This window comes from Camelus ferus, chromosome 29 (genome assembly GCF_009834535.1).
Source record: "Camelus ferus isolate YT-003-E chromosome 29, BCGSAC_Cfer_1.0, whole genome shotgun sequence".
NCBI lineage: Eukaryota > Metazoa > Chordata > Mammalia > Artiodactyla > Camelidae > Camelus > Camelus ferus.
In genome coordinates this window covers 13,152,128-13,171,684 of record NC_045724.1, presented here as the reverse complement: position 1 = coordinate 13,171,684, position 19,557 = coordinate 13,152,128, and the positions used below count along the sequence as shown (strand labels likewise).

The 19,557-nt window shown below is 38.9% G+C and overlaps 1 protein-coding gene across 9 annotated transcripts in view; it reads right to left on the bottom strand.

Annotated features, from left to right (window-relative positions):
• The window catches only part of EYA1 (EYA transcriptional coactivator and phosphatase 1), a 283,352-nt gene that overhangs the window by 42,724 nt on the left and 221,071 nt on the right, over window positions 1–19,557 (bottom strand). For all 9 annotated transcript variants that reach the window (XM_032470269.1, XM_032470272.1, XM_006185840.3 and 6 more), the window contains 2 exons: window positions 18,450–18,589; window positions 17,038–17,121 (listed from right to left, as the gene is read on the bottom strand). In XM_032470269.1, the coding sequence (XP_032326160.1) occupies window positions 17,038–17,121; window positions 18,450–18,589 (224 nt within the window). The remainder of the gene's footprint in view (window positions 1–17,037; window positions 17,122–18,449; window positions 18,590–19,557) is intronic.

Genomic DNA, 19,557 nt, shown 5'->3' with positions numbered 1-19,557 from the left:
TTCCATTTCATCGCCCATTAATGTGTGCCTATAGTTTGAAAAGGAGGTTCTAGAGAAGGCTGACTTTTGATTTCAGAGATAGGAAAACTGACTTGTAACAATGCTGTGATTTGCTCGTGGTTAACAGCGGTCAGCGTGCAAAGCTATCTCACCCTACGTGTTTTACTAAAAGGAGACTTAGCCAGGACAGCAGGCAGACAACTGTGGCCACAGATACAAGTCAGATGTCGCAGAAGCTAACAATGAAGAGCTAATAAACTAGCCACAGCTTGATGGCTTCTTTTGGCATATTTAGAGGGAGAAAGAAAAGACATATTTTTTAGACCCAAAGTGAACATTAAAATCACCATGTCTTTGGCTTAATCTTACTCTTCTTGTGTTTTGCAGTAACAAATTCCAGAGCTGCAGTTGTGAAATGGTGGCTTTCAAAACACCATTTTTTGCTATATCACTTTTGAAAAATTATTTAGAACTTTGCCTCCACTTCAAAGAAACATTTCAAGTAAACCTTGTTGCCAAATGTTTCCATTCTTTTCTGAACTTGACTCCTCTGCCGTGTCTGCCACTGCTGTCTAATTTCTTCTTAACATTTCTCCTTCCCTGATGTCTATAACACCATCAATCTTTTCTGGGCATCTTCCTAGAATCTGATTATACATCACCTATCCCTTAAGTGATGTTGGTTGCTAGGACTGTTTTCATCCATTCCTATTCATACTGCCTCACAGACCACAACACACTCATGTCTTCATCCACCACCCTACTCCCCTCTATTAAATCTTAGACCTCATTTGTAGGTCCATATATAATCACTACTGGTCAGTTGTACTTGATACCATGCAGAGCACCTGAAACTCAATGGGCTGCAATTTGGATTCATCATATTTCCCTGGAAACCTACTGTTTTCCTATGTCAGGAGAATGGTACCCTACTGGCCCCAAATCTTGGCATTCTTCTAAAAAGCCTCTCTTTACTTCCATATCAACTCAATCACAATCTCCTGCCACTTGGACCTCCAATTCCATGCCTTCCTTACACTCACCATCATTTTCTCTTCCCCAGACATATATTTTTTTTATAACTATGTGCAGTAGCATAGCTCACTGGATCAGTCTCCCTCTGACATGAATACATAGAAGTCTCTGCTCAACTCACACACCCACGTCCTGCATCCCTGCACAGGGCTTCTCCCACTGACCTCCATCAGTCTGGAGTCTCCTCCCTGACTCCTCTCAGCCAGGCGTGGCAGCTGCTAGGTGTCACACCTGTCTATGCTATTGCAGAGCCACACCCCTGTATCTTGATCTCTCCATCCTTGAGACGGTGCACAATGCCTGGCGCAAGGGATTTCTCAAAGTTTGGCGGAGTAAATGAATGAAAGTAATAAACAATGGGTGCTTCAAATAATTCTAATGAAGAAAAACTATTAAATTTGATCTTTAGTTAGTTGTCAGTGTTCAGTTGTCAGTAAAAAAAAAAAAAAAAAAAAAAAAAAAAAAAAAAAAAAATCCCAGACAACTAGCTTAAGGCGAAAATGGACATTTGATTCCTAAAGTCATTCTATCTCCATAAAATAGTATTAAACTTGTTCATTTATAATTTGTACCTGATTAAAGAGCAGCCCATTTTTAGAATAGCTGCTTACAAAGCCTTATCTATTTGATGCAGTGGCTAAGACTAGCATAAGATCAGCATACAATTATTTATTTTTTAAACTCATCAGTGGTATGCATTACCACATCTTGCAAAATATATTCTTATGTGCTCTGCAATTTAGTTCCCTAGTAAAAATTGAATAGTTCAGTGAAGAGGCTCAAATAGAGAAAACACAGTCATATATTTTTATCATAGTCCTTGTTTAATACAAAAATTTACTAGAGTGTATATTTACTATATAGTGTAAATTTTCTATAGTTCTTATGCCGAAGAAATTCTATTAGCTGTTTCTTTTACTAAAACAAGACAGACAGCATCCAACACCACACACACGTGCGTGCACACACACGTGCGTGCACACACACACAAACAGGAATGAAATTTAACCCTGATCTTAAATTATTTTGATGTGATATAAAATTGTAAAATTCTGCTTAAAGTCATGAAAATAAGGTGAAGGAACTCACTGCAATGCTGGACTACCCAGGGCTGTTTCACATAAGTCAAAGATGGTTATGTTTATTGAAGAGAAAGCAACATTATATAGAAAAATTAACTATAAATGAAATCTGCTGAATGTGGACCCAGGCCTAAAACAATTGTTTTGCTTTCAACAACTATCCAGGGATCTTTAATTATCCCATTGCCTCAAGATCTTTTACTCCTGTTTCTAGAACACAGAACTGCCCACAGAGATTAAAGTTATCATCATCCTATATTCAAATTATCAGCATCATCCTTGGCCAGCAGTCATTCTTTTACTGTTTCTTGATTTTTTTTTCAGCCTGAGCACTGCACACTAAATCTTCATGTGATGAAAATGCTTTAAAAAGAAGAAAGAAATTCGAGAGAAAATTACTGCATAGAAATGTTGAAATGCCATTAAATTCATCCTCTAGGGAGACTCATGTCAGTCTTGAATTCACATGTTGAAATTCTATAATCTGATCTGAAGTAATGAAAGAAAAGGGTGCCTATAAATGCATGAGGGTATTGAACATTGGAAAACTAGGATATGGTCTGTTGTTGCCCTGCTTTGTTTTACAGATGAGCTAGGGCATTTGATAAACTTTAAGGGCCATTACAAATGCACTTTTCAGTAAGCACAATTCATAGTGATTCAGAAATTTAATCTCACCAAGACTCAACCACCAGAGGAAGACGTTGTTGTCACTGCAGGGCTGTCCCACAGATTCCACATTTCCATCTAAGAATTCTCTTAGGATGACAAATAATGAAACTCCTTGTGATCTGAGCTTACAAGGATGACATCCAGTGCATCTCTTGACTGAACTAGGTCTAACACTAATCCTAACACAAGGCATTAGCAGGGGTTCTCTTTTGCTACACGTGGGAGGAATGGAAGGAGTTTATTCTAAGACAATTGTGCTCCTAGCCTGCAGGCATGCACGGCAGAAGGACACCGGAAGTGCACAAGTTCATGGTGGTCATTCTGCAGGCTTTGCAGTCAGAGTCTAGATTGGAATTCTAACTCTGTTATTTACTAGATGGCTGATGGGCAGGTTCAGTTACTTAAATCCTGGGCTTCATTAGTAAAATAGGAATAAAACAGGTTTATTTGAAAGATTAAATTGGTCATATATTTAAACTTCTTAGCATAGCCCAGTGCCTGGCAAGTATTAAGCTGCTCTGCTACCACTGTCAGTGGTGGTGGTGGTGTTTCCACTATCACTAAACTACAACAATAGCTGCGGGGCAACATGTCCCCACTACAAAAAGATGCATTGACATTCTGCATTCAAACTGGATGCGAAGTTCATGATTTTTAAAGATAGGGGCAACCCTAAATTCCTCATGCCAATATTTTTCAGGTGACTGTGTTTTTAAGAGCCCAGTCATCAGCAAAGCTGATCTGTGTGGATGTTAAACAGGGAACATGCAGTGTGACCACTCCCAGGAGGAGTGCCATCAGTTCTCCCAAAAGATGCCTACCAAGCTTCTTATCACTAAGAGAGATGACCCAACTCTAGGAAACCAGCTGTGGTGTTGCCCTATACTCTGAAGATCTCGGAACTGAGGGGGAGGTGGTGGCATTTAGATAGGACCCAGGTACTGTATCAATTCAGTAGAAAACTCAAAGTATTCTTAAAAAAAATTAATTGCTTGCATCACCAATCAGTGTGACCTCCTTGGGTTGGACATAGATGCCTGTTAGTTTATTCCCTTTAATCATTAAAGGGTCAGATCTTGTGACAGGTACTTAAGCACAGCCCAAATCCATTGCTTAACAGTTAATTTACAAATAACTTAGGAGAATAGGTCTTGGCAAAATCTTGACACCACCCAGATTTATCAACAAAGGGCTAGTAGTGATAAATGGCAATAAACAGTAATGAGGTACATTCCAAATCTAGTACCTTCAATATAAAGACCCTGAAAAATTTCAGTGCTCCCAAAATGATGCTACGCTTTAGCATTTGATGAGTATCATAATTTGGCGAGGTCTTGTTTGTGGTGGGGTCAAAGGATAAATCTGTGGGAGTACTTTAAGGATATCAACTTCAGCTATCCTAACAAGAAAGGAAAGTGAGGTCTTCTAGGATTAGTTCTTTCACTAATAGCAACCCTGACTGAGTAGTGTGACTGACTACCAGGGAAAGGTATTCAGTTCCTCAGCTCCCTGATGTGAGCACAGCATTCTGTCCCTCATGTAAATAATTGATTACTTCCAAGTCACGGTTACTTTGTATATACATTGTACACAAAGCGCTGTTAACTATTATTCTTGCACTGAGGTTTACAAGGAAACTACCTACAGAGAAAATGCCTAAGGCCAGACCCCAGCCTCAAGGTGCAGGTTGGAGTTACCTTTAAAGTTAGCCACCAAGCAGCAGGCTCACCTATCGATTAATCACATTAGTTCACTAACTCAAAACTCTGGCTGATAAAAACTGACATTCACTATGCTGCTGAGAAGATAATAAAGTAATGTGGCACCTGCCTGAGCCACTGAAGGTCTACTAGTGGTGACCAGGAAGCCTTAATCAAGGATCTGAACTAGTACTGAATATATTCAAAGAGAGGAGATAGTTAAGAAAATCTCCAAATTCAGAAAGTGCTTTAGTTTCATCTCAAAACTTTGTCCCACCGAAAGTAGCAATGGGATAGTTATTTGCAGCACGAACTGTCAATCCTTTTATTTCTCATGTAGATACACATATACTTGGTTCTGTAGTTCTTGGGGGGTTTAAAAGAACCCTTAAACTCTTGAGTTTTCTCCTTCTTAATCAACTAACTTTGAGTCAAGAAGAAAGAATTTACAGGATAAGTAAGAATATCCTATGGATTGGTAAAGGAGACTGTCCAACCAGAAAGCCGAAGTTTAAAAAAGAGAACAACTAGACAGCAGGCATCTCTTACTGGAAGGATATATCCCACCTATGAAGTCTTGACTGAAATGAACAAATAAACCATCAAACCTGAATCTAATTAAGCTTCTCCATATAGCTACTACTAATTCATAAGAAATACAGGAGGCAAAAGAGTATGTGACAAAGGAACAGAGTGAAAATTGAACAGAAAGGAAACCCAGACTCCCAGGAACTCTGCAGGATGAATAATCTGATTATTTCAATAGAAATACTCAAAGTTAAGAAAAATAGACTGAGTGAGAACACACAGATTAAAAGACATAATATACATATAAAAAAACTGCAAAAAAAAAAAAAAACTTATAGAACCACTGGAGAAAAATACTTTACAAACTGGGAACAGAATACAGAAAGAAACTATCTCAATACAGTAAAGGCCATATATGAAAAGCCCACAGGCAACATCAGACTCAGTGATTAAAGTCTGAATGCTTTTCCTCAGGAACAGGACAAGGATGCTTGCAGTTACCATATCCATCAGACCTAGTCCTGGAATTCCCAGCCAGAGCAATTAGCTAAGAAAGAAAAAGAAATAAAAGGCACTCAAACAGGAGAGGAAGAAGTAAAATTATCTTTGTTCACAGATGACATGGTCTTATATGTAGAAAACTCCAAGGAGTTTCTAAAAACTGTTAGAACTAACAAATGAATTCAGCACAGTTATAGGACACAAAATCAGCACACCAAAATCAGTTGTATCTCTATACACTTACAATGAAGAGTCCAGAAAGGAATTTAAGAACATTTCATTTAAAATAGCATCAGAAAGAATAAAATGCTTAGAAATAAATGTAATCAAGTAGGCAAAAGACTTGCATACTGAAAACTACAAAATGTTGCTGAAAGAAATCAAAGAAAACACAAATAAATGAAAAGACATTCCACGTTCATGGATGCAGATTTAAGATTAAGTTGACAAGACTACCCAAAGTGACTTATAGATTTAATGCAATCCCTATCATATTCTCAACGGCATTTTTTGCAAAAATAGAAAAATCCATTCTAAAATTCATAGTGAAAATGAATATATATATGTATATGCATGACTGGGATATTGTGCTGTACACCAGAGATTGACACATTGTAACTGACTATACTTCAATAAAAAAAAAATTCATATGGACTCTCAGGGAACCCCAAATAGCCAAAACAATCTTAAAAAAGAAAAAAATTGGGTCTCACACTTCCTGATTTCAAGTCTTATTACAAAGCCACAGCAGTCAAAACAGTGTGGTATGGAGACATACATAAAGACAAGCATAAAGACAGATATATGGACCAATAGAATAAACAGAGAACTGAGAAATAAACTCCTACATATATGGTCAAACGACTTTCAACAAGGGTGCTCAGATTATTTAATGAGGAAAAGACAGTCTTTTCAACAAATGAAACTGGGAAGACTAGATACTCCTGTGCAAAGAATACAGCTGGATCTATACCTTAGACCATATACAAAAATAAATTCAAGATAGATCAAAGACCTAAACCTAAGAGCAACACTATAAAACTCTTAGAAGGAAAGCCTCATGACACTGAATCTGGCAGGAATTACTGGCTATGACACCAAACCCACAGGAGCCAAAAGAAAACAGAGATAAATTAGACTACATCTAAAAACTTCTGTGCACCAAAGGATCCAATTACAATGAAAAGATAACCTATGGAATAGTAGAAAATATTTGAACTCATACCTGATAGGAGGTTAGTATACAGGATATACAAAGAACACCTACAACTCAACAATGAAAAAGCAAACAACCCGATTAAAAAATGGGCAAAGAAATTGAACAGAGACTCTCTAAAGAAGATACACAAATGGTCAGAAAACACATGAAAAGATGCTCAACATCACGAATCGTTAGAGAAATGGAAATGAAAGTCACAAGGAGATACCATGTCACACCCAATAGGATGGCTACTTAGGATTATTATGTGATCCAGCAATTCTACTTCTGGTGCCCAAAATAATTGAAGGCAGGGTCGCAAAGAGAAATCTGTACACCCACGTTTATAGTAGCCTTATTGACTGAGTGACCAAGTTGAAGTTCACACTGCTCAGGTTATTTTGTTGGCCATTTACATTGAGAAATATCATCGTTACATCTGCATTGCAAATTTATATTTGATCTTAACCGTCTTTTAAGTAAGCACTACAAAGACTGTTTTGAAGGGAGGTTTGCACTCATCCCTAATTTTCATTTCGTGGCTTCAATGGCAATTTAATCTGTTTTTAATGGCAAACACGATCCCTGCCCTCAACAAGCACCTACCACCCCCTTGAATGGAGACTGGTTCAAAAGTGCTTTTCTCAACCCATTTTCATTAACTTTCTCAAAATTCTATTTTTGGCTCGGAGGATCCGTAGTCCTTTGAGTCTCGGAATAGATAGTTTGAAGAAAACCTGTTTCCCTCTCCTCAGGTTTTTAGAATAGGATCCAGAATGCTTTCTGAGTGGAAAAATAAAATATTTGGTCCCTTCTCTAGAAACCTTAAAGCTAACCATTCATCGAATCATAATAGTATCTCTTCTTTTTATGTATTTTAAAAGATACATCACAAAACTTTTAGTTTTGGTTTAATGATGCTTCAATGCCAAATATTACATTAGATCTCATGTAGTTTAAAAAGAGTAACTATGAGTCACTTAAATTTCACAACAAAAACAGCTAAAAATAGCACCAAATGTTAGTAAGACAGCAGTTTCTCTGCGCTGCTGTGTTACCAGCAAAGCATTAAAAGAAAAAAACTGTTCCTGTTGTTAATGTGGCTCTGGTACCTATTTCCACACCCTTGCACGTTTTGCCCTTTAATTCCTTTTCTTTTACCATCTTATTTTTCTAAGGTGAAAAGCAAAACAACAACCCCCCCCCCCAAAAAAAACAGTAAAATAAACCAAGCAAATGTATAAAGCAATATAAATTTTCCAATTTAAATTCTTCATGTTGAGACATTTAAAAAATATTTTTAATACCTAAATCATTGTTTTAATTTTAGGCAGCCACGGCATTGTGAGTTAGTAACTGGGTTTTACTAGTGATATTGGGGGTTTATTTTACTGAAAGCCCCCAAATTAATTTTGCTTTTTATTTTTTATCTACTACTATTTCCAACTTACAAGTACATTTTCAATATATGATAAACGTCATTTGCGTCTCTCCTATTTGAATATCCCCCGTTGCATCTACGAAAGCAAACCTACACAGACTTCCGGCAATTGCTACTCTACTTTGAATCAAAAAGTATAATATATGAAGTTTGAAAAAAATGCTATTTGAAGAATTTATCTTAGGCTAGAAAGAGTTGCTAGAAGATGGCCCAACTATTTCAGAAAGCCTGACTAGTTTCCTGGGATATGGTACTTAAACATTTTAAATTTGTGGAATAAAAGATAAGGTTCCTAAAAATTCTGTCTGCACGGATCTTACGTGGGTCACTAAGCCTCCACTGGCAAGCAGTTACTGGGGGACAAAGGTGCCCAGGGAGGTGTGATGTTAAGGATGTAAGCAGGTTTATGAGAATTTGTTGGTCATTGTGAAAGTCTTATAAACTATGCTCAAAGCAAAACAAATCTTTGGCTAGGATCAGTCCAAGGAAAGGGAAAATACCCGTTTTGGACCCCTTAAGCAATTCCTTATTTTATTCTGATATTACAGCCACAAACAGGGCCTGAATGCCATTTAAAATAAATTCTCCCTATTAAGATCTTTTGTTTTGGAGGAAAAAAAAAAGCAGAAAAACAGGAATGGGCACTCTGCATCCAGGAGTGGCCCCATGCTGATTGCTCAGAAGGGAAGGATTAAAGATAAGATGAGAAAATTAGCTCCATTATTGGAGAGAAGAAAATAAATATGCTAAAATGTTATTTCTTTAAAAAATATTACTGAAAGTCTTATGTAAATGATACGTACAACCTCCGAGACCCAAAGGTTCCATTGTTTTCTCCCCACCTGTCTAAAGTTATCAATACCATCAATGGACTCAACTTTTTGCAATTTTATAAGGCCCTATCACAGAACAGCCGATGTGAAATGCCAAGTTTTAGGAGTTGGGCGTAGGTCTGATGCCAATGAAGAAATAATCTGGATTACTAGAATGTATACACATGAAAAATAAATCACGGTTGAATTACTGGCTGAATGATTTAAAAAAGAAAATATCCCAACTTGCGGTGGGGCTAATCAGGTCCTTTTTACTGATTAGATATGTGACACTCGACTGCTCTAATTTTCTCCTTACTTAAGAGACTCTCTTTCAACATCATGAAAATAATACCCAAGTAGAGCATAGGAGAAAGAACTTCACCATTCCAAAGATTAACTGTGATTGTGGAGAAACCCCAATGAGTCCCAAACATGGGACAGCTGCCAAGGAGTGGTACAAAGAGGGAGGAAAGAAAAGAAAGCCAGGGTAGATCTGGCCAAGTTGGCCTCAACACGTAGGGGCCCGCGCAGTGCCAGCAGAAAGCTTACACAGTGAAATCCAGTCAAAAGACCTATCCAGATTTCACGTGCAACCTCTCTCCTATCTCCTTCCTAGTATTACAGCCATTCTCTTAAGCCTTTGTTATTTCCCACCAGGAGAACCATAATAATCTCTGCTATCAGATCAATCTTCCGAACTGCACACATCCATCATGTCACTCCAATGTTTCAATATTGTTCATGGCATCGCCATGCCCATGGTGCAAAATCCTGGTACCCAAGGCTCCTGGCATCCCTCTTTTGAGGGCGATCAGAAGGCTAGATTATATTCCTGATGAGTGCTTCCATGGGCCAATCATTTAATTTTTCTGAAACATAGCTTCCTCTTTGGGAAAAAAAAAAAAGAGAAGGAACTAATTAGATATAAGAAACTAATTGGAGATGGCGGTCTGAAGTATGAAAGCTGAACAAAAGTGCAGTATTTTTATTACCATTACCACACTCTCTGCCACCTGTCTTCTGCAAGTATGAGTCTGATCTTCCAAACATACTTGACAGGTATCCAGCCATTTTGCCTCTCGTTTCCCTAAATGGTTATGCTCCTCTTCTGCCTCTCCCTGTCTGCTACCTGGAACAACACTTGCCCACTCTTGCCCACCCCTCCTCTGAACCCCCAAAGGAAGCAGTGATCGCTCTTATTTAGGGAGTGCCTATGAGTATTTTTCTAGATGCTGTATATTGTTTTCCCAACAGCCCTGTGACTGCTCCCATTTTATAGATGGGATGATTAAGACAGAACAAGTGAGACTTGCAGATATAAGATGCTTTTCCTGCCTCTGTGTAAGGGAAGTCCCAAGCTGGTGGTAGCTGGAAAGCTGTGGTGATTCATATGTGTTCACTGCCTTCCCTTTCACATATATGAATGTGAAAAATAGGGCTTTATTCAATAAGGTAGCAGGAACATGCATTTCGGCTATATGTCACTGCCAGTCAGGAGGGAGGGGCTGGCAGTTAAAGGGGAAGAGAACTATTATCAGGATAAGGGCAAAGAAAAGTGCTGCAGGAGGCTCTTTCAGCTTGAAACCCCTTTGATAGTCAAGAGCAGTGTGTTTTTGGTTTGTTCTGGGAGTTTAGATTCTATGTCATCTCATGGCATTGAGAAGTTCTGCTGGGGACCCTAAATTATTTCATCATTTTGATCTCACTTGGCATTGATCCATAAAGAAGAGGATAAAATCAGGGAACCATCCTCCGGGATTAACTGGCCATTCATCACTCTTCAGTACACCTGTCCCATAGCCTGAGGGTCCGGCTCTGCTGGGATGGCCAGAGCCACCACAAGGATTTGAAAGTGGGCTTTGTGTTTTACTCATTTGTCAAATATTTCTTAGCTGAAACCTGTGGCTGCTGCTGCCACCCATCCACCAAAACTCATTCTCTGTTTCTTCCTGGCCTCACAGTGAGGCCACATCTCCTGGTCTCCTCTGCACTGAGCCAAGGGGGCAGAGGTGTGCACCCTTCTAAGCTCGGCCCATCAAGCCTGCCCTTCATGCTCCCCTCTGCTTCTTCTCGCTGTGGGTTAGAAATCTGACAGCGGTCACAGAAGAAGCCTCAGGAGCTTCTGTACATGGTGAGATGTACAACCATTATCTGCATTACCTAACCCTGCCCAAACCAAGCAACTGGGAAAATCCACCCGAGACCCTTCAATAGGAAAGAGGTACATTTCTACTGTGTTTAAGCTATGCGATTTGGGGCCTATTTGTTACAGCCGCTTCACCTACCCTGACAAATGCATGTGCTGGCTTGTGCTTTATTGGATGTCTGCACTGAGTTTCCAGTCTAGGTGACCACAGTGTGGCTGTCACTGAATTGTCCTGGTGTCCTAAAGGCAGGAGTAAATAGAATCAACACAAAGGTCAGAGCACGATCTAGAGCAGCGGCAGGCAAACTTTTCCTTTGAAGGGACAGACAAAAAGTATTTTAGACTTTGCAGGCCACATAAAGTTTCTGAGACAAATTCTTTTTCTTTTGTCTGAGGCTGTTCCTGCACTACCAGGGCAGAGCAGAGTAGTTATGACAGGCATATAGCCCACAGAATCTGACCTCTTTATTACCTGCCTCTTTACCAGAAAAGTTTGCCAACTCCTGGTCTAGAGGTCCCAAAAGAGAGATCATTCTGTATAAGTAACCAGATCCTCTAGAGCCCGAGGAGGATGCTAGCTGTCCAGCCACTCTGGTGCCATGCTATGAATTCACCATCTACATCAGCCACCATGGAAGATGGCTGCCTCTCAACAGATTTTGGACTTTAGTGTTGCATCCTAAAATGGGGTAAGAACAGCAATCCATACTGGCTAGCTGGGGTGTTCTGATGAAATGGGTTAGATAAACTACTGTCGAACTTTTCTTTCATCAGTATGCTGAATGATCACAGTACTACACTCACTAGGGAGGCTGAGTTCATCTAAACTCACTGTGACAAATGGGACCCTCCTAGAAGCCTGGTGTGTTAACAGGCAAATGCTTATTTAGACAGCAGATACAAGGTTAATCAGTGACATATACTGTTTTTATTACTGGATTATTGCTATTAATAAGACACGGTGCTGAGCCCTTCAAACTCATGACCACAACTTGAATCCTTTTTTTCCCCTCCAGCTTTATTGAGATGTTGTTGACATAGCTTAATTCTTAAAGCAATTCTGCAAGTAGCCAGATTTATAGAAGAGGAAACTGAGGCTCAGCATGGAGAAACAATTGGGCCAAGGTCAATGAACTGAAAATTAGAGCTTGGGTCTGAGTCTAGCTCTCTGTGAATTCAAATCTGACGTCCTTCCTATACACCAGAAGGCATATGACAGACACATTGGTACTTCATAAATGTAAAGATACTACCACGTATTACTCACTGGCCACTATGCCAGGCTCAAGAGTTTTTGTTTGTTTGTTTTGTTTTTTCACAGTCAAGGTTCAGCTACACTAAAATTAGAACAATACGTATTCTCTGTCAGGACTAGGTGCTAAGTGTTTCTCACATCTCTAACCTCATCTAAGCCTCAGTTTCCTCATCTGTAAATGGGCTTGGCAATAGATTCAGAGCACTGAAGCTGAGTTAAATGGGCCCTGGGCACATAGGAAATTCTTAATAAGCAGGGCCTATAGTTAAAAATGCAAAGCTTTATGCTGTCTTAAATGTTCACATTTAGGTTTTCTTGGAAAATGAGGGGCGAGCGCTCAATGCTTTTAAGGACCACTCTAGCCCAAATCCGTATGATTTGTTAAGCAACAATAGAAAGTCTTGAAACAATCATGATACTGGGTACCTTGTGAAGTCCTCCCCCAAGGAGCAAACCATGCTTGGGGCATCAGCACAATACTCATTGGAAATATAAATTTGGGGTCTGTGCTTTGACGTTAACAACTAGATTATGATATTGCCTATTTCAAGGAGAAAATTCAATGGAAAAAAAAAAGTCAAGACTAGTTTTCTTCAGCAAAATTGGAGAATCTGGATTTAGTTGGAAAGCCACTTTACAAAATGTATGAAAAACAACCAGGATAGATATTATTAACAACAACGTAATATACAGTAACACCCAGGGGCTTCATTTTCCTGCTAATATGCTGTTTCTCTTTCCTAAAACCTGACCTGTACCCAGCATCCTTTTTTTGTTCCCATCACCTTTGTTATAAAACAATACTTCCTTATAGCACCCAGCATGCCTGCTTCCCACAGCTAGGGTTACATGGAAGGTGGGACATTCTCAAACGTTTTTTGGTACACATTGCTGTAACATGCTCTAACTTTTGCATTATATCAACCAGATCCCGTATCCCCTTACTGAATGGCCTACTCATTGAGCAGCCTAAGCTACTGTGACTAAGCTACTTCTCAAGTATCTGGTTCCCATAGAGACAGAACAGCTATCACATTGTCAGGCATTCATGTCTTTGTGTGCCTGCAGAGTAAGGCCCAGCCACATGATCCCCGACAATGGCCAGCAACATCCTTGAATCTGTGCTCCAAGAAATGTGGCTTGCCCCTGAACTGCTTTCAGACTTCTCTCCTTGTGCCGAGTCAGCAAGAGGGATGCAAGTTCTGATCAGCTTGGTTCTTATTATTCTTTGGAAGTATCCTTGTTGATCTACACATTTTTACCAGACACAGTGATCAGATTTAAGATTCTAAAGTTCTCTAATAAACAGAACACGGAGCAAACTTTCTTGCATGCTACAGGCTACTATTCAACATCCTCAGTGACGCATCTTCAAAAGTCAACCTGTCAGGATAGGGGGTGTCCCCGTAATGAGATAACAGCTGACCATGAGCAACCAGCACGATGAAGATGCTCACAAACGTTTAGGAAGAAATCAAGCTAAGTGTCTGAGGAGCTTCTAACCCTGACATCTGCAGCTCTCACCATGCCCACATGTCCTGGGCTCACCTTCCAAGGACCTCCTTGCCTGGTCCAAGGGTCCAAGTGGATGTCTAACAGGCACCTCGAACTTGTCGAACACTGAACTTTCCATTTCCCCTCCAATTAATTCTTCCCCATCTCAACAAATAGATGACTACACTCCCAGTTGCTCAGGACAAAAACCCAGGAATGACGTTTTCACTCCTATTACTTATTGCTCAACAGCACAATCCAATTGAATCCCAATTCTCTATCTGCAGTAGAATCTGTAATCCAATCAGTTTTCTCCATCTCTACAGCTAGTGCATCAGATCACCCCTAAGACCTCCTCCTCTCTGTTCCCCCACCCCTCTTTCCCTACCGTTAGTTCACACACAGCCAAATCAATCTAAAAATCTAAATCTGATCTTGTTATGTCCCCCCTTGAAGTCTTCCAATGACTTCCCATGGCACGTGCAATGAGATCAGCCCTGTTGAGCATGGCTGGGAGGCACTTTGCACCTGCCCTCATCCCAGCCCACATCTTTCTTGATTATGCATCTCCATCACTAAGTTCGACACCACCAGCCTCTTTATCCCTCAAACATCAAACCCTTTCCTGCCTCCACACTTGCTGTTTCCTCTGCTTAGAACATCCTTTCTCCTGATGGTCACATTATCAATCGGACTCTTCAGGTCATCCTGACCTCAGGCTCAAAAAGTCATACACACAGAACAGACATAATAAACAAACTTATGGTTACCAGGCAAAAAAGAGGGTGAGAAGGGATAAATTGGGAGTTTGAGATCTGCAGATACTAACTACTATATATAAAATAGATACACAACAAGTTTCTACTGTATAGCACAAGGAACTATGTTCACTATCTTGTAGTAACCTATAATGAAAAAGAACATGGAAAGGAATGTATGTATATGTACGACTGAAACATTATACTATACACCAGAAACTGACACAACATTGCAAACAGACTATACTTCAATAATTAAAAAAGAAGAAGAATAAAATCACCCAAGCAATGAGTGCAGAAAACAGAATTTAAACTGGAGAAAAAGAAAGTCACGCACAGGAAGACCTTCTCTCAATCAGGTTTTCTGTGGCCACTCTCTCCCCAGGCCCCTTCAACTTATAAACAAATGGTAAGCTTACATTTAAACATCTCAAATCATCCATACTTAAAAAAAATACATACATTTGGCTTGAGAAAATTACATAAAACTTTTTATCACATGCCCTAGGAGGAGAAAACTAAACAAACAAAATACTATTGGTTGAAGTCTCAAAATACTAATGGTTGACACTTGTAAAAATAAAATTTATGATATTTGTTTAGGTATTGTCAAGAATCCAAATGAAAACTCTAAGCTGCCAGTGGTTTCTAGGTTAGGTGTGAATCCCATGTGTAAACCAATCATTTACAGCTAGAGATTGATGTGAGGTCAGTGGGTCATGGGATGTTCACCACTTTGCTCTAAGCTGGCCCCTTTCAATGGCTAACAGTGCATGGATGGAGACAACTCTCTTTACGTCAATTTGGCCTCTAGTGACAAAGCTTTTAAAGACTTGAGACTTTCTAAATGGTTTTCAAATGTTAGTTTCCTAAGTGTAAGCTCCTTTCAACACTTGTGTGCAAGTTCCAGGAGCCCATTCTTGACCTTAGGAGTTAGTTGGAGGAACATTAAAATGGTTCAGCTAAGATGATCTTCAAGAGGCTTCCTACTAACCACACTGACATTTCAGGCTTTTAAAGGAATAGTTTTGAAATCAGGATATTCCTAGTACTGAGACAAGGAATGATAGAAGAAATAAAGCAGCTAATATTTATTGACTCCTTCTATGTGCTAGCTTCAAAGCAGAGACCTATTCTGAATGATTGAGTCTATGGCTTTATTTTTTTTTTATAATCTGTGTTTTTGTTAACTGTCTTCCTCTCATAGAAAATTTGTTTGACAATCAGATGGGGCATGTTGAATTTTACAGATATCTTATTTCTCATCGAAATTCAAATGGTGGAATATTCTCGTTCTCACAAATGTGCGTTTTTCCAGTTTTTTGGATTAGGTATTTCTTTAGGGTTATGAGAATGAAGGCAGTACTGTGAAGCTCAGCTTATAATTCCTCTACTCTCACTTCCAGATACCTACAAATCAGGTGCTCGATATGTAATTATTGAAATAAATATCTGTTGAAAGAATAAATACCTGGATAAAACCTGTAGTGAGAGCATGCACATTTCATGAGTGTCAATTTTAACACGTAATTTTGATAAACATCTGGAGTCACCAAAACACAAGAACTCAGCTTTCTAAGGCTCAAAATCAATAACTTCAAGGATCTATGACTTGTAATATTATTTCTTTAAAGATTACAAAAACTGAGAAATACCATATTCACAGGGTAATTTCAGAAATAACTAAAGGCACTTTAAACAACATGATTTTTTTTTGTGCGGAAAAGGTTTATGAGGCCAGCAAACAATCAAAAAGAATTTCCAAAGTTTTGGGAAATCTAATACAGAAAGAACAGTGAAACTGAAGTTCTATTCATGGAAGATGATCTATAATATTATTGTTTACCTGCACCTATCAAGATAAGTATTGTCACAACTCAAAATTGGATGTATTGGTCCTTTGTCATTCAGAGGCCCAATTTTATTAAGCATCATGTAAATTTAGCTCCACAGCAAAGGGACTAATAAAGACATTCATAACAGGTGCTTTAAAAATAAAATGGTAACACTGCCAATCACTGAAGACAGTATCAAGTGAAATATCTTGCTTCATGGAATACCTCAAGAATAAAGAGAATAAAAGAATGTGGCAAATTAAAAAATATAACACAAAAGACCTTTCTATGTCATCTATATATTTTAATATTCCATCCTAGAATAGCATTCAATCACCTTTACTCATTGAGGTCTGAAAGAATGAACGTAATTACATAAATATTATCTCATTTTTAAGAACCCAAAAGAAAGAAACTTCTTCTGTTCATTTACATTTTTTTTTTGCCTCACATATATACTTGACTATCTCAATAAATCAAGTTACATTCAAAGTTAACCACATTCCCCTTTGGACAAAAAAAGATTCAATTCTAGGCATATTTACTCTAAAGAAATTAGAGTAAATTTGGTACTCACCCTCCCATATCTGTTGGCATAGGACCCAGTAAGCAATGAATGGAAAACAATGATTGTCTCGTCCAGGTCCCAGATGAACACCCTCTACAAAGGAAGAACCAAATCAGTGTGTCTTTCCCTCAGGCTGAAAAACCTGATAATCAGTTAACTTCAACATGAAAAGCTAGTCTTGAAACGGGAGGCAAATGAAAAAACCTGAATTTACTATTCTTTTTTTTTAAACACACCTGTTCTAAAGAGTATCTCCCAGCTTTTCTCAGATGGAATCTCAGATGAGGTACAAGAGGATACACATGTTGGCAAGCCCTGATATAAATACAGGAAAGAAATACATTCTTCCTACTTCCATATAGCTTCTCAGTCTAAGTTCTGAAGAAATGGAAAATGAGCTAAAATGAGTCTGTTTATAACTTCTGAGACAGAGAGGGGCAATCCATTAAAAGTCATTCAACTTATCGTTTCCTTGTCTCTGATCTCAGCTCATGAAGAAGTGTTAAAATAACTAATCTGATGTTTTATTCTTATCAAGCCAAGTATTTAAATAAATAAATAAGTCACCCATAGAAACTAAAATCTTACATCATCTATTCACCTTATGTTACCTATGGGGATGTTATCAAATGGATGGTATATTATTCCTGCCTGATTTTGTTCAGATTTCAGATAGTTAACAACTTAAGCAGACACATCCCACAGGCTCTTGACACACTCTTGGGGTATTTGAAATTGAAAAGGTCTCTGAGATACCACAAAAGGAGTCCCAAGCCTGCTTTTCTCCTTCTCAATCCCACTCACACCAGTACATATTCATATCCACAAGTTTTGCTGGACATTGTTCATCTTTTCAGCCAAAATAATCATGTTTTCCATCATCAGATTTCACTTTGGCAGTAAAAAGAAACTTAACTGCAGTGGATTCAAGGCTATGAAATCTACCACCCTTTAAAGTTTTATGTAATCCCTCCTGCTTTTGAACTCCACCAAAACATAAGGTGATAATCATCTCTGTTTAGAATATTCTAGATTTTTTCCTTTCTCGATATATATATGTATGTGTGTCTTTAATTTCTAAGTGGATTTTATTAAGCGTTTTTTGTACAATCCTTAATTTTAAGTGGCAACAACACAGAGCAGTACAAGAGAATTTGGTCAAAGCAGAACTACATGACTGATTATGTTTCATTAAAGAGAAAAAGAAAACAAATGCTTTACGACATAGCTACAATGGAAGAGAAAACAGAAATGGATAACTGCTTTATCTTTAATATGGAAAAAAACCCAGTTTACTTATAGTTAATACGGGAGGGGGGAGTGGGGGGAAGCAGTAACAAAGGCATTTGGACACCCTGATCACGGCAGGTGTAGAACCACAAGACTCCTGGCTAATTACTCGGGGGCTGGCAATGACATACCTCCAGATCAGAGTCCGGGGGAGGCGAAGGGTTATTGTTTCTTCGGCCCCGCCCACGTGACTTCCCATCTGAACCTCGTCGCAATCGATCAGAGTCTGAGTCTTTAATGGGTGTTGACGGGCTGTGGATCGTACTGTACTCTGTGGAAATACAGAAAGAAATTTCATCTCTTGGTTCTATCAGCACTGTGTCAAAATTAACCTTGTTTTAATTCACAGGGAAGTCTGAAGGGTCAAGCACATTCCATTCTGCTCCAACTCTACTTTATCTTTTACTTGCATTGGTAAATAATTCAAGAGATATATGATTTGAGACTTAGTGCGTGATTAGAAATAATTAAAATGTATTGTAAGGTGGGAGTCACCAGGTTGTACTAAGATGCATAGATTTTCTTGGTGGTTTTGTGTGATGAGACAAGGCTCCCCAATCCCCATGTCCACACTGCTTCTCTCTCATCCTACAGATAGTACCCAGCCATACCAAGAGGTTCACACGATTGCCTTACCAGCCGCTCCCCCACCTACAAAAAGGCTTCTGGTTCATGGAAAGAAATAGAGAAAAACCTCTGGGCCAGGGAAAACTGAATCAGACAGATTTTTTTTTTAATTTAAAATTCTCCATTTTCTCCCTTATTTTATGTGGGAATGAGGGAGCGGCAAGATGAGGAGAGCTGATGTATGTATGAGCAACTCTGTACTCTGTACAGCATTCATCACAGGCTCTTCCTGTGCCTCAGACTCTGAACCAAACATCCTAAACCAGGCAGCACCTTAAAATTACTCATCTGGGAAACTCAGAGAAACCACAAAAATAATTGTATAGAAACCACAAAATAAAAAAACAACCCACAACCAGCTCAGAGGAAGAGCTGGGCAGTGGTTGTAGAGTTGGGGAAACTCTTATCCTGTTTCCAGAATAAACAAAAAAATCATCTACTCTTACCCCTTAGGTATTTTTTTTCCCTTAGTTCATCCAGTTCACCCATCAGACAATCTCCACCTCCCCAACCTCCAGATGTGCTGCCTCTGCCCCCAGACCTCTTTGCTAGATCACTTAACTAGATGTGGGTTAGAATCTCTCAGTCTAACATCAAGAGTGATGATTCTCA